At 40.4% G+C, this 15487-nt stretch overlaps 2 protein-coding genes across 5 annotated transcripts in view; both read left to right on the top strand.

Annotated features, from left to right (window-relative positions):
* LOC109047599 (inactive tyrosine-protein kinase 7-like) overlaps positions 1 to 11813 on the top strand; it is a 36755-nt gene extending 24942 nt beyond the window's left edge. Inside the window, exons 8-20 of the mRNA XM_042748849.1 lie at positions 406 to 542; positions 1853 to 1988; positions 2177 to 2296; positions 2674 to 2823; positions 2986 to 3130; positions 3246 to 3373; positions 5605 to 5805; positions 5889 to 6038; positions 6144 to 6373; positions 8603 to 8683; positions 8781 to 8932; positions 9200 to 9378; positions 10914 to 11813. Of these exons, the coding sequence (XP_042604783.1) occupies positions 406 to 542; positions 1853 to 1988; positions 2177 to 2296; positions 2674 to 2823; positions 2986 to 3130; positions 3246 to 3373; positions 5605 to 5805; positions 5889 to 6038; positions 6144 to 6373; positions 8603 to 8683; positions 8781 to 8932; positions 9200 to 9378; positions 10914 to 11074 (1970 nt within the window). The 3' untranslated portion in view covers positions 11075 to 11813. The remainder of the gene's footprint in view (positions 1 to 405; positions 543 to 1852; positions 1989 to 2176; positions 2297 to 2673; positions 2824 to 2985; positions 3131 to 3245; positions 3374 to 5604; positions 5806 to 5888; positions 6039 to 6143; positions 6374 to 8602; positions 8684 to 8780; positions 8933 to 9199; positions 9379 to 10913) is intronic.
* Positions 11814 to 12721: 908 nt separating this feature from the next.
* Positions 12722 to 15487, top strand: part of LOC109047365 (serine/threonine-protein kinase MARK1-like) — a 41658-nt gene continuing 38892 nt past the window's right edge. The window contains exon 1 of one of the 4 annotated variants that reach the window (XM_042748863.1): positions 12722 to 13100. In XM_042748863.1, the coding sequence (XP_042604797.1) occupies positions 13050 to 13100 (51 nt within the window). In that variant the 5' untranslated portion in view covers positions 12722 to 13049. The remainder of the gene's footprint in view (positions 13101 to 15487) is intronic. The other 3 variants (XM_042748860.1, XM_042748864.1, XM_042748862.1) reach the window with 3 other exon arrangements.

Consider the following 15487-nt stretch of genomic DNA (forward strand, 5'->3'; position numbering starts at 1 on the left):
TCCTAAAACGTGCTAGCAAAGTGTAAAATCATGCTAGCAATGTGCTAAAACATGCTAGCAGTGTGTAAAATCAAGCTAGTAATGCTATAAAACATGTTAGCAGTGTATAAAATCAAGCTAGTAATGCTATAAAACATGCTAGCAGTGTGTACAGTCAAGCTAGTAATGCTATAAAACATGTTAGCAACATCCTAAAATGTGCTAGCAGAGTGTACAATTATCTAGCAACGTTATAAAACAGTCCGCTTTAGATTGGTTTTAATCACTGCACAAAAAATTTACGCAATCTTTATCTAATTCTGATTGGGTGAGCGTGGAACCGGCCCCTCTGTTAAACTGTAATGTCTTTTAAACTGTTGTCCATTATAACTGCTGTGATCCTAAACAATTGCTCTGTGTGTCCAGCCAAACCGGAGTGGATCCAGAAACCCGTGGACAGTCAGCTGGAGGAGGGGCGCGCTGGATACCTGCACTGCCACGCACGCGCCACACCTGAACCCCAGGTCACATGGTACCGCAACATGCAGCCAATCAGCGCGGAGGTGAGTGGGACGGTGATGTCATGCCGTTATCATATTCGTAACACAATCTCTAACCGCATCCTGAGGCGAGAGGCATCTTTTCATGTCTCTGAAAACAAGGATGTGGTGAGTTTTCCACTGGAGAAAGATGATCCTCTGCTGCACAGTCGATCATGAAGGAAACATCAATGTAGTAATTATGTTGTCTCACACACACTTGCCGTCCTAAATGGTATTTGAAAATAGAATTAGTATGTCCCAAATCATAGTATGTTGAGAAAGATTCCCACATGGTCTACTAGAGTTTAAAATTTGAAGTGCATATCGATGCGCACTCTAACGGCTAATATTGCCCACAACACATTGTGCAGCGGACAAGGATTCGATTAGTACTACAAACACGCATAAAAAGTGTTTTAAAAAACTACAAACATGGCGGAAATGCGAGACCGATGCACAGGCAGAGAAAGGGGTTTGAGTGCTAAATAATCAATGTCTAACCTGATTAAAAATATTTATTTAATGTTATGCACGTTATATTTCATCTGCAGCAACATTGTGAACTTTTATAATGATACGTTTGGTCATTAACTTTTAAATGCATCATGCAAACATATGAAGAGAGTTCTCGGCATGATAGACCCGTGATGATCAACGTGCCTCTTCATTTATCTCCAGTACGGTCGGAAATTAAATTAAACGAAATGTGGATTTTGTTTACTGTGATAAGATGATTGACAGGGCAGTTTAAACAGTGACAGAATTAGGGCTGTCAGAATGGCTGAAAAACTAAATTCAAATTTTGTAATGAAATATTATCAATATTCGAATTTAAAAGGTATAATGTCAGTTATGGGGGGAAAAGCTTTTGGCTTCTCTTTTGAGGCCACAAGAGGGTGCATCGACCAAAATATTACTAATGCACGTTTCTTCAAAACAATAAAATAACACAACTACCTTTAAAAAAAAAAAAGTGCATCATGTTTAAAATAATGTTTATAAACCATATATAATTAAGTTGCTTAAACAATTAGAAACAGAACAGCATCATGCATGTATGCATAATTTAATATAAAGGACCAAAAACCAATCACAAACAGTACCTACTTTTTTCATTTAAAAACATGAGATGCAGTGGGATGGGGAAAACCCACCATAAAGTCTCGGGATGATTTTTTTAAAGTTACACTTACATTGAATTTCCATGGGCTTCTAAACACAAGCTTGCCTACTATTCTGTTACACACTCAAAAGTATGTACTTCTTCTTCACAGGACATACTATATGTAGGCGAACTGGGACACAGCAACTCTCTCTCTTTTTTTGTACAGGATGTTCGCTTCAAACTCTTCTCCAATGGAACTTTGCGTATAAATAACGTGGAGGTGTACGACGGCCACCTGTACAGCTGTGAGAGCAAAACGGAGGCGGGAAAACTTAACGCCCAGGCGCGGGTGTATGTTCTTGGTGAGGAACATTTCTTGTGCTGTTTTATTTCTAAATTTGACTGTTGTTTTGTAGTGGGTTTTTCGATGGCTGAGGCCATTGTCTGGATGTCAAGGCGGCTGATGTAATGCCTGTATATAAAAGCCACTCAAGGCTGTGTGTTACAGAGCACGTCTCACCAGCATTCACTATTGTGATATCTATTTCAGAGCGTCTGAAGTTCACGCCGACGCCGCAGGCCTACCAGTGCCTGGAGCTCAATAAGGAAGGAAATCTGCAGTGTTCAGCCAAGGGCCGACAGACCCCGACCATCCGCTGGATCAAGACAGGTCTGGCAGAGAAGACTGACTACCACTGAGAATTGTGCATTGCAACTTAAATGTCCCTTAACAACTTCTGTAGTCCCAGGCCTTTGAGCCTTTTAAAAAAAACACGTGGAAGCTTTAAAAATCACAAGTGGATTATTACCAATATATTTTAGCTCACAGAATAAAACATGAAAATATCTTATAAAAGAGCTTGTGTTAACCACAAACCTTTATTTCAGGCATGGAACCGAAACGTACATAAATCCTATTGAGCTTATAAATGACTGCAACTTGTTTATGAACTTTGCATTGTGTGATTGAAAATGAAAACATCTGGCACTGGATAAAGTACGCGAGTTCCCACGTAGTGAATGTGTGTCTGTCTGGCGCTCCTGCAGACGGCAGTGATATCCCTGCGTGGGTGGAGCAGAGGAGCGGCACGCTGCACTTCACCACAGTGACACGGGCGGACGCCGGGAACTACACCTGCCTCGCCTCCAACAGCCAGCAGGGAGAGATCCGAGCCGTCGTCCAGCTCACCGTCGCAGGTACTGGGCCAAAAGTGTGTCTGATGGGTTTGCTTGACCCACATGGACATGAGACAGTTATGAATGGTTTGAGTAAACTAATTCATACATTTCAGTTTCACTGAAAACGTCCCTTGATCTTTCTGTCTCTGCATTTCTTTTCTTTCTCCGCACATTCTTTAGTGTATGTGGCGTTTAAGCTCAAGCCGGAGAATACCACAGTATATCAGGGACACACCGCAGTACTTCACTGTCAGGCCACTGGAGACCCTCCTCCCTTCATCCAGTGGAAGAAAAAGGACAAATTTCTGGAGGCAGACAAGAGCAGGTAAAGCTGAATTACCACAAATACCACCATTCCAACTCTGTTGAGTTCAGATTGAAGTGGTTTCATTGGAAGATTTGAAGATTTCAAGAATCTCCTTGTTTTATTTCTCATTCAGATTCCAGAAGATGCCCAACGGCTCTCTGGTGGTTCATGACGTCAGCATGGAGGATACAGGAAGCTACACCTGCATTGCAGGAAACAGCTGTAACATTGCACACACTTCGGCAGAGCTCTACGTTGTTGGTGAGTCTGATACCATATTATTTTCTTACCCTCTTCTTATTTTCTGGATGGAAGTCTTTTTCAGCCCCTTAAGTTGGATTGTTAAATTTGGCCACTGATTAAGGAGCGTCTCGTAAATCATGTCAGATTTGTGGTTTATTTCATACCCTTTGGCACCACCAACCATTACATGTATATTTACAGACATACACATACATGTTAAAGGGCTCATTGTGAGCAATATATCAGTGTGTGTTAAAATATTTTTCCAAATTGTCCACATATTAGATTTATTTTTCAACCCCTCTCATTCAACAATTTTGGTGTGTAATCTCCATGCTTCACTATACAATCAATTTATTAAGCATAATGGTTAATTGAGGTTTCACTTTAGAATGTGTAAAAAAAAAAATGCAAACCCTAAACTTGAACTTATGGTGCTTTTCCACTGCATGGTACAGTTCACTTTTGAGAGGTTTTCCACTGAGTACAGTACCTGGTACTTTTTTTTTAGTACCACCTCGGTTGAGGTTCCAGGTGAACCGTACCATTACCAAAGCGTGACGTGTAAACTCTGCTGATCACGGATTGGCCAGAGAGAATCATCACTACCTTCATCACTGAACTTGCGACACAAACACAAAAGAACTGCTAGATTTAAATCAGCACAGCCAGCGAAGGATCGAATGCAACTGTTTTGAACAAGTGCACCTTTTTTAAACAACCAAAAAGTTTCATTGTCTGTTGAGGGAGTACAGACGTTCCTTTTGTTGATAGCAGATGAGCGGATCCAGCGAGAGATTGATGGGGCGACGCGGAATGAAAAAGTTTTTTTTAGGAGTCATGGCAAGTAGAGGCGGCGCAGCTATAATGACGTGAATATTCCCGCCCACTCTAAAGAGATTTACTAAACTGCAGTGGAAACGCAAACTGAGCCGTGCTGAGTCATACTACGCAGTGGAAAAGCGCCATTAGTTGAAAACATACTTTTCAAACTTCTCCTACAGCATTCTGTTGGCTATTCCCCCATTTTGGTCACATTACATTGAGACTTTCACTGTCAAAAAGTTATTAAAAACTGTTTTTTGTTTTAAAATGATCAAAAATCACAAAATGTTAAATGCTTTATATGTTTAATAATTAAACTCGTAACTCACTTAAATGAACTTTAATGGCAACTTTTAAGGTCAGTCATATTGCCTGTATACCATTTTGAATTTGGTCAAAAATGTACTTTTTGGAATTTCTCCAGCACATAATATTCCAAACTGTTTTTCTGTAACACTTCAACAAATTTGACCATGAAGACACCACACATTAAGTAATGGTGCAAAGGAAGTTAAATTGGTCACATTAGCAATATTTTGATATGTCTGTTGACAATAATGTAACAGTGTAGTGTCACTTTCGAACCAGTTTCAATGCGCCAAATCCACATGAATAGTTTTTTGCACTTCTAATTCCATCGTCCCCATGTCAATGAGTTTTTGGTTAAATGCTTAAAAATAAGGTCTCTGGTTGACACAAGCTCAAGATAGTGACGATAGACACAGTTTGGCCAAATGGGACAACAGTGGTTGTTGAACTTTGCTTAAAAAATTCATGAAAGGTTTATTTGAAGATTATCAGGATGAACAAAACATGTAAGAATCATAAACTTTTGTCGGTCACACAGCTTATTTTCTGCAATTTATCCAAAAGCCAATGGAAAAATACTATTGGCTTTTTTCAAAGGAACCTGGGTGATGCTAATTTCATAGTTGGCCTACAAAAATGCATTATCCCTGCAGTGCTCTGAGACCACTTCCTGCGGTCCTTTTATCCTTCAGGTCTACATTACACTACCTGCCACTGCTGTTTTTTGAGCTGTGTACTCACAGCCGCGTTTATCCCATTTTTGCACTATATGGTTCTTTGAAACCTGATATATGCTGCAATACAGTTTCAAAGTTCACCCTAAACCAATTTTGACCCATTTCGGAGTATCAACTCAATTTCCACATTAAGCTGAATTATGAATGCTTTGAGTCTAGCGGCGTGTTGACTTCAGAGAAAGGAGAGGCACATCAAATTGTGTTTCGGTGCAAATCCTAATTAGATCCTAGTTAGATCCTAATTGAATCTTCATGCCAGCTTGTCATTTGATTCCTATAAGGAGCCTATTTTGGGATCAAAAGGGATGCCGGAATGAAACCGCTCTTTCTAAAAACCCTGGTGTTTAACATATGCATTCTGTGTGTGGTTGTCCACAGAGAAACCAGTTCAGCACTCGTTAGCAGATGATGAAAAGGCCCCTTACAAAATGATCCAGACTATTGGTCTGTCAGTGGGGGCGGCCGTGGCCTACATCATCATCGTGCTGGGCCTCATGTTTTACTGCAAGCAGAGGCGCAATGCCAAGAGACTCCAGAAGGGGGAGGACGGAGACGAGCGAGAGGTGGAATGTCTCAATGGTGTGTGCTGTTATCTTTTGCTAGCATGCAATTGTGAAAAAACAGAGCCAGTTCTCTGATCCAGTTCTCTGATTGACACATAGGAGACGTCCAACAGAACGGCCACACCACAGCAGAGATCCAGGAGGAGGTGGCGCTCACCAACATGGCTGCCAGCGGGATCAACAAACGCCACAGCAGTCACGACAAGCTCCACTTCCCCCGAAACAACCTGCACACCATTACCACACTGGGTACAGCAATAAACTAGCAAAAATAGAGACCTGCGGACTGGTTTACAACTGGCATTTACATCTCAAAGAGAAACGAATATATCTACTCTGTTTCTCCTCATGTAGGTAAAGGAGAGTTTGGTGAAGTGCTGCTGGCCAAAGCGAAGGGCGCTGAGGATGAGGAGGAGACGGTGGTGCTGGTGAAGAGTCTGCAGACACGTGATGAGCAGATGCAGTTGGATTTCCGTCGCGAGTGTGACATGTTTGCTAAGCTCAGCCATGCTAACGTCGCTCGTCTGCTGGGTATCTGTAGAGAAGTGGAGCCGCACTACATGATAATGGAGTACACTGATATGGTAACATCAGCTCACTGCATCATATCTGTATGTCTGTATGTCTGTCTGTCTTTCTGTCTATCTATCTATCTTCTGTCGGTCTGTCTATCTTCTGTCTGTCTGTTTGTCTATCTTCTGTCTGTCTGTCTGTCTATCTTCTGTCTGTATCTTCTGTCTTCTGTCTGTCTATCTTCTGTCTGTCTGTCTATCTTCTGTTTGTATGTCTGTCTATCTATCTATCTTCTATCTGTCTGTCTGTCTATATTCTGTCCGTCTGTCTATGTCTATCATCTGTCTTCTGTCTGTCTGTCTGTCTGTCTATTGTCTGTCTGTCTATCTATCTATCTTCAGCCTTTCTATCAGTCAGTCTGTCTATCTGTCAGTTATCTATCTTCTAACTGTGTATCTATATTTTGTTTGTCTGTCTGTCTATCTTCTGTCTGTCTGTCTGTCTGTCTACCTTCTGTCTGTGTTTGTCTATCTTCTGTCTGTGTCTATCTTCTGTCTGCCTGTTTTTCTATCTTCTGTCTGTCTGTCTGTCTGTCTGTCTGTCTATCTTCTGTCTGTCTGTCTGTCTATCTTCTGTCTGTCTGTCTCTGTCTGTCTATCTTCTGTCTGTCTGTCTGTCTGTCTGTCTGTCTGTCTGTCTTCTGTCTGTCTGTCTTCTGTCTGTCTATCTATCTTCTGTCTGTCTGTCTTCTGTTTGTATGTATGTCTGTCTGTCTGTCTATCTTCTGTCTGTCTGTCTGTCTGTCTGTCTGTCTGTTTTTTTTTTTTTTTTTTTTTTTTTTTTCTGTCTGTCTTGTATGTCTTTTTGTGTGTTTGTGTGTGTATGTCTGTCTGTCTATCTTCTGTCTGTCTGTCTGTCTGTCTGTCTGTCTGTCTGTCTATCTTCTGTCTGTCTGTCTGTCTATCTTCTGTCTGTCTATCTATCTTCTCTCTGTCTGTCTGTCTGTCTGTCTTCTGTCTGTCTGTCTTCTGTTTGTATGTCTGTCTGTCTGTCTATCTATCTTCTATCTGTCTATATTCTGTCCGTCTGTCTATCTGTCTATCATCTGTCTCTGTCTCCTGTCTGTCTGTCTTTCTGTCTGTCTGTCTATATTCTGTCTGTCTATCTTTTTTGTTTATCTATCTTCTATCTATCTTCTGTCTGTCTTTCTTCTGTCCGTCTATCAGTCAGTCTGTCTATCTGTCTGTCTGTTATCTATCTTCTAACTGTGTATCTATATTTTGTTTGTCTGTCTGTCTGTCTATCTTCTGTCTGTCTTTCTTCTGTCTGTCTGTCTTTCTTCTGTCTGTCTGTCTGTCTGTCTATCTTCTGTCTGTCTGTCTATCTTCTGTCCGTCTGTCTATCTTCTGTCTGTCTATCTTCTGTCTGTCTGTCTGTCGGTCTATATTCTGTCTATCTGTCTATCATCTGTCTCTGTCTGTCTGTCTGTCTATATTCTGTCTGTCTATCTTTTTTCTGTTTATCTATCTTCTATCTATCTTCTGTCTGTCTGTCTATCTGTCTTCTGTCTGTCTGTCTGTCTGTCTGTCTATCTTCTGTCCGTCTGTCTATCAGTCAGTCTGTCTATCTGTCTATCTGTCTTCTGACTGTGTATCTATATTTTGTTTGTCTGTCTGTCTGTGTATCTTCTGTCTGTCTTTCTTCTGTCTGTCTATCTTTCTTCTGTCTGTCTGTCTATCTTTTTTTCTGTTTATCTATCTTCTATCTGTATGTCTTTCTTCTGTCTGTCTGTCTGTCTGTCTGTCTCTTTTTTTCTGTTTATCTATCTTCTGTCTATCTTCTGTCTGTCTATCTTCTGTCTGTTTGTCTATTTTCTGTCTGTCTATCTATCTATCTATCTATCTTCTCTCTGTCTGTCTGTCTGTCTATTTTCTGTCAGTCTGTCTATCTGTCTGTTATCTATCTTCTGACTGTGTATCTATATTTTGTTTGTCTGTCTGTCTGTCTGTCTGTCTGTCTGTCTGTCTGTCTGTCTGTCTATCTTCTGTCTGTCTGTCTGTCTGTCTATCTTCTGTCTGTATGTCTGTCTGTCTGTCTATCTTCTGTCTGTCTGTCTTCTGTCTATCTATCACACTAAGAAACACTAAGGGCCTTTTATCCCCGATAGCATCACAGTAATGTGCTCCTGTGGCATATGATTTCATTCTAGTTGTATTTTGAAGTGCTAATTGAAATATTGTGTCCTGAGCTGTGTTTCTTCACACTTGCTCTTGTCTCATTTTGCTGTATTTTATTTTCAGGGTGATCTGAAGCAATACCTGAGAGTGTCCAAGAGCAAAGACGAGAAAGTCAAAGTCCAGCCGCTCAGCACCAAGCAGAAGGTAGTAAATAACTGTCTCCAGTCTCTCTTATATACAACGTATGTACATAAACACGCGTCAGGACAAACCGCACTCACTCTCTGCCGTCTGCCCGCAGGTGTCGGTGTGTCTGCAGGTGGCTCGAGGCATGGAGCACCTGTCCAACCAGCGCTTCGTCCACAAAGACCTGGCTGCACGCAACTGCCTGATCTCCTCCAAACGACAGATCAAAGTGTCTGCTCTGGGCCTTAGCAAAGACGTCTACAACAGGTACAGCCAAACACACATTCTACAACATTTGCTTTTTATTAAAGCAATTAAATTTACTAGCATGTCCTAATCCACGTTTAGAGCCAAAGCCTTTGATTTATAAAATGAGGAATGAAAAGAACGTTCTCTGAAGTCATCTTTTCCTATGCAAACGCTTCCTGTAGTGATTGTTCACAGGCTTGTGAAAGTTCTTCTCTTATTATCGCGCACACTGCTTCCCCCTTGCGGTGACGAAGTCGTCATTGTTTCTTCTCTGTGTGTGTGTAGCGAGTACTACCATTATCGCCAGTCCTGGATTCCTCTGCGTTGGCTCCCATCTGAAGCCGTCTTTGACGACGATTTCTCCACCAAGACGGACGTGTGGTCATTTGGAGTGCTCATGTGGGAGGTCTTCAGCTTTGGGGAGCTGCCTTACGCCGAGCTCACGGAAGACAAAGTTCTAGAAGGTGCGTCTCACATAAAGTCAAGTGGGTTATGTATTGACATGTAGGGGTGTAACAGTACAGCAGGGGGAAAAACTGAACAATAAACAGTGGTTTACTGAACAAATTGCTCTTTCTTTAAACTAATTCAATTATAGTTAAAATCTTGTGATAAAAATCTACCACAGCTTATGCTCTAAAAGAGAGCCCTTTTATATTACTATAAGGTTACAGTTAACAACAGAGCCCAAACTTAAATTTAATGGAGTGTCTATTTACACTAAGTTCAAATAGCCCACCTTGTTGGCAGAGGCTATTTACACTAACTCCGCCCACCAACGTGTGATTGGGCTACTCAAGATGCGCGATCGTCTAACAATGTTAACAACAGCTCCAGTGGTGTAGATGTTAAAGTGTGTACCGTAGTCTTTTTTTAACGTGACCAACCCGAGTTCGAATCCACCTTTTGCCGAACTTTTCAAATCTCATATCACATCGGAAAGGCATTTTTTTTTTTTCAATAAAAATTATGGACATAATCAAAAAGTTGAAAATAAAAGTATCGGGTAGAGGTAGGGAGGGATTTATTATCCCCATAAGGTTGCATCCATTTAATAATTAGAATTAAAATTATAATTTACACTCTGTGTTATTATTGCATACTGTTTTATAATGTATTACAATACTGAGGTGCAGATAATTGCCACTATTTGCTTTAAAATAGGATTTTCTGCTATTTTAACATAGTGTAAATTGAATCTAAAGCTATTTGCTTATTTAATTACTGTTTATTCTTAAATATAATAATCAACACTCAACTTAAAAAATTGTATGCAAACGTAAATTGCACACAATGCAGTTTACTGAACTTCTTAACTTGTTGTTGAAATAAATTGATTTACATAGTGGCTGGCATAACGTGTTTAATAACAGATTTACTTAAACATACATTAAATAATTAAGACATCACTAAAAGGTCAAATATAATGAGTATAGTCTAATATTTGGCGAAATGCTCTTCTCTAGACCTCATTTCTCTAGCGAAGCTGTGTATTGGTTTTAACTGCCTATAACTGAAAATTGAGTGTTTACTGTTGTCATTTTGCATTATAGACACATTATTTTCCTATTTAATACTGTAAAGTTGCTTTGACAATCTTTATTGTTAAAAGCGCTATATAAATAAAGGTGCCTTGACTTGACTATTGCCGCCTTCTCACGATTGAAACACTGATTGAGTGATTACATGAGGCATGAGATGTTCATTCATGTTTATTTCACGTTAAGACTAGAATCAAAGCTGTTAGAACTGAGGCCTTTATACAGTGAGCTGTCGCGCCACAACGAAGAAAACCAAAATGCCATTTACTGGAAAAAAAGGACATCATTTGAAAGATGAGAATTTGTTTCTTATCAAAAGTAACAATATATAGAACTGGAAGTTTCCATGCAGTGGTTAAAACAATGCTGTATTTTCGGTATGAATGTGTGTCCTGTTACACCCCTAATGACTTATGGTTATGGTTTCTTCCTAATGTTGTTTATTTGTGTCTCCACAGCTCTGCAGGAAGGGAAGCTGAAGTTGTCTCCTCCTCAGGGGTGTCCGTCTCGGGTCTTCAAGCTGATGGTGCGCTGTTGGGCCGCCAGCCCCAAAGACAGACTGTCTTTCAGCGACATCTGCGCCGCCCTCAACGATCTGCCCTCTGAAAGTAAAGTGTGAGAGAACCGGATCGTCCTGCAAGCCGTGGTTCAAAACCCTCCATCCTAAACCTTCAGATTCAAGCATCTTGCCTCAAGAACAAAAGGACTTGGAATTTGATATGTCACACCATTTCTTCCATATGTTTAATGAAATGTTTTAGAAGGCTCCTCAAGCATTTGGTTCTTAATGGGGTTTGTACCAAAAGCTGCCCTATCACTTCTCACTTTGAGTCTGCCCACTCAAAACGATGAAATGTAGTAAAATAAAGTGCGTTTGTGATACCAAACCATGCACTGACCAATTTTATATTTCAGAAGGATTGTCCCGGGAGCCTCTTAATTTATTTAAAAGGTCCTGTTTGTTCAATGTACAGAAAGGTACTGTTTATATGACGTTTTTATTATGTTTATGACCTTTTTATATAATTCAGAAGTACTCATAGAAACAGACTGGCGAGAAAACTGTTTATAAGACGACTTTTTCATTGTTTTTCAAATTTCAAGTGCCTGTAAAATGAAGGATGCCTTGATTTTAGTATGCTGTATGTTACAACTCGGAAAGCCTTGAATGTTTTTTTTTTTTTATACATTTATAGTGTTTTATTGCTTAGTGAGAGTTCAGTGTTTTATCTTGTATTTGCTTACCCACACGTTACATATCGGTTTCTATAAAAATTCAGAGCTATTCTTGACTCTGGGGAAAAAAACGCTTCTGTCACATACTCTGCTGTTGCAATAAAATTTCACTTTTTAACAAAGCTTGTTTGATTTCGTGTTTTGTAAATGTAAAAAACAAAATGTAGAAAAAGTAAGTTGCCTTGTACACTGGAGCAGTCTTTTAGTTAGTGATGGCCAGTTTTGGGTGAATTGGACAGCAGTCATTATCGTAAAGACTACTGTTCTTCAAACACTAAACTACCATGATTTATCAGTTTTGGATGTCTTAACAAAGCATATCATTTCACAGAATGCTTGTACTAAACATTACTGAACACAACTTATTCTACACATGCACAAACTAGATATTAACAAAAGATAAATACAATTTATACAACAAAAAGACAATTGCAAGGATGAGTTTCACATTCTGTCCAGCCCCTGTATTTGGCCATGCAAAATTAGCTGTATTCTGACAGACAGACAATAAATAAATAATTTTAGTATAGTATTAGTATAGTATAGTATGTTTAGGTGATGTTTCGCTCTGGCGGTGTGGAGGATGGTTAACAGGAACAACTGTGACATCTCATAACCTATTGATTATATCCCCAACATCAAATGGAAATGAATCCTTTAGATACAGACGCTTAGGCTTTAATTTGAATGTGGTTTATCAAATAAAATCCCTGAAGCTTTTAACGAGCTGGTGTTAGGAACGCAGTACTGTTTTAAATCCATTAGGTGGAGATGTAAGTCAAATATAGCGAGCTTCTTATTTTAAGAGACATTTTCAAGAGCAGTGCGCGCTCCCCAAACACGACACAGTGTCGAAATAAAGCACTGATTGAGCTCGTCATGACAAAGCATTTGCAAAGATCTGCAATTATTATAATAAAACTATTTTTTTTTAATCAAGTGCACAGGTATTTTGAGCAATATAGACGAATAGAGTTATTATTTTTGCTCAGAATTCTATCATCGTCCTCCCCCTCTCTCTGTCTCTCTCTCTCTCTCTCTGTGTGTGTGTGTTTCTATCAGGGTGGATCAATGCATGCATGAGCCTGAGCTCCACACACACACACCCGCTCGCTCTGTCCGCGCATCCGCAGCGTCGCGTCGCTCCGTCTCTCTCTCTCTCTCTCGCGCGCGGCTGACGCGGGCCGCTCCTGGATATGTGCATGTTGTAGGAAAGCCGCCGCCGCATCGCAGGTCGAAGGCCAGGAGACATGCCGGTGTGACGGGACCGGAGATCGGTATCTTCCGCGCTATCTTCGCTAAGCCCGGCTCCGCTGTACCGAGCGCCGGTGCTGGGGCGAGCGGCCTGTAAACACAAGATGTCGACCCGAACGCCATTGCCCACCGTTAACGAGCGCGACGCCGAGAATGTAAGTCAATGATACACCGCATCACGACGCATTAACATTCACGCGTTTGTTCTCGCTTGCGGGTTTCTTGTGGTTTCGTTGACGCGGACACGAGCTTTTAATGGTTTAACGAGCCGGATTGGTTGAGCATGTACTCGTTTTGTCTTCTGAGGTTTGATAACAGTGTCCAGTGTTGATTTGAAGTCATTATTAGGGTTATATTTGTTTGTGTAACTGTGTAGTTTGCTCAGGACCGCTTCCCTGTCCTGTGTTAATCAATGCAACGCACTGATGATCTGATCATCATCATATCAGATTGATTTCTCATCATCAGACCCACTGCAAGCTCATGCTTCAGCGTCCCGGCACCAGATTTCTCACCGTTTACATGTAACTACATTATAATTAATATGTGACCCTGGACCACAAAATCAGAGGGTCATTTTTTTTAAATTGAGATTTATACATCATCTGAAAGCTGAATAAATAAGCTTTCCATTGATGTGTGGTTTGTTAGGATAGGGCAATATTTGGCTGAGATTTGAAAATCTGGAATTTGAGGGAGCAAAAAAAAATCTAAATATTGAGAAAATCGCCTTTTAAGGTTTCCAAATGAAGTTCTTAGCAATGCATATTACTAATCAAAAATTAAGTTTTGATATAAATGTTAATGGAACATGATGATTAATATCCTAATGACTTTTGGCATTTAAAATGGATAATTTTGACCCATACAATGTAATTCTGGTTATTGCTATATACCCGTGCTACTTAAGTGCTCCAGGGTCACATATATAATAAGCTCAGTAGGCCTACTTTAGAGTTTATCAAATGGGGTTTTCAGTGATATTCTTAACACAAATGAATAACAGAAAATTGGATGTAGAAAATCAAATGCTAGAATGAAATGCAGTTATTTTATATGGTATTTATCCACTGAAAAAGCTGTTGGCACAAGGGGAAATAACACTAATACTTTACCCATATTTTACTCCCCTTCATGTTGTTCCCGCCTTCACACGGCGTCTTCACGGCGTTTATAGCGATTTGGATTTTAGCGTGAATTTGGACCAGTCAGATTTGACCGTGGGTGGGGCTACTAGGTGCAACGCCACAGAACTTGACGACAGTAATGTCCTGTTGCTTTCCTCAGCTGTTTAGGACAAGTTAAGAAGGAAGAGATAAGAGTTTTTATTGCTTTATCACTTCTGGTTCGGATGTAATCTGCTGTTTAGCTTTCTGTGAAACACGAAAGCGGAATTCCGAAACGAAAATTTGTGCACTACTCTATGCATTTTCATTTAGACCACTTGCTATTTTTCTGATAAATACCAGTAAGTTACTGAAGAAAGCCGGTGTGTTATGCTCCTGTGGGTTTGATGTCATCTCAGGTTATCGGCCTGCAGAGCTCTGCTTATGTAAAGGACTCCTGAAATCCTCCAGTGATGCGGCAGGACACTCCGGATCAGGTCTGCGGCCTGTGGGAGAGTCTTTATGACTTGCTGATAGTGGTCACAGAGGGGCTGTTGACTCGATCATGTAATTACAGGCCGTGATTAATGAAATGCTCAGAGGTCGTCTGGGTGTGTGACGTGGGTCATTAATGTAAGTAATTTATGCTGCATCAGTGGAGGAAACATCTAGAGATTGCGGTCATTGGCTCTGTACATCTCACCATGTCAGCACTGCTATCGCAATTCAATTAAAAGAGTTGTGTGTAATTGCTGATCATGGTTTTCAGTGAAGGATTCCTACACTTTCACATTTTTGCCTCCTCAGTTTTGAATATTTAAATTGGATGTCTTTTGCATAGCCACTAAACGTGTTTTACACTGCTTGCACTGTAACGTCCTGCAGTATGTGAAAGGATCTGGGAATTTTAAACTGTGATTTCCAATTTGCAAAGTTAATAAAATCTCATAAAATAAAAATACGTGATGACAGAATTTTCATTTCTCAGTGAATTGTTTCTTTAAATACATTCTAGGTGTTGCAGTCTCCCGAGTTTGCATGCAGTGTGCTCATGATATGAGTTCTGCAAACCTAAAGAAGAAGAGTTTGAAATTGTCATTAGATGTTGATTCGTATTTATTGCTCGGTTTGCGTTCACTCTTGTCTGTTGTCATTGGGCTTGAAGTCGCAGACGGGTTGATGTGTGGAAAAGAGGAAGGCGTGTTGTAAAGCACTGTTTGCTGCAGTGTGTCCTGGCAGAGGTCAAAGGGTTTTGGATATCAGTGCACTCCTCTCTGTTATAATCAATGCAGCTGTCAAACTGTAAGGCGCTCTCACCTCCTCCTTCACAGCTGCCTCACTGTCTGTGTGTGAACAGCAGCACAGGAAGTCCAAGTGGTCCCAATAATTGAAGAACGGGGCTGCAAGGAGTAGTTGTTTTGGTAATTAACCAGTAT

The sequence above is a fragment of the Cyprinus carpio genome, chromosome B22, assembly GCF_018340385.1.
Source record: "Cyprinus carpio isolate SPL01 chromosome B22, ASM1834038v1, whole genome shotgun sequence".
Taxonomy (NCBI): Eukaryota; Metazoa; Chordata; class Actinopteri; order Cypriniformes; family Cyprinidae; genus Cyprinus; species Cyprinus carpio.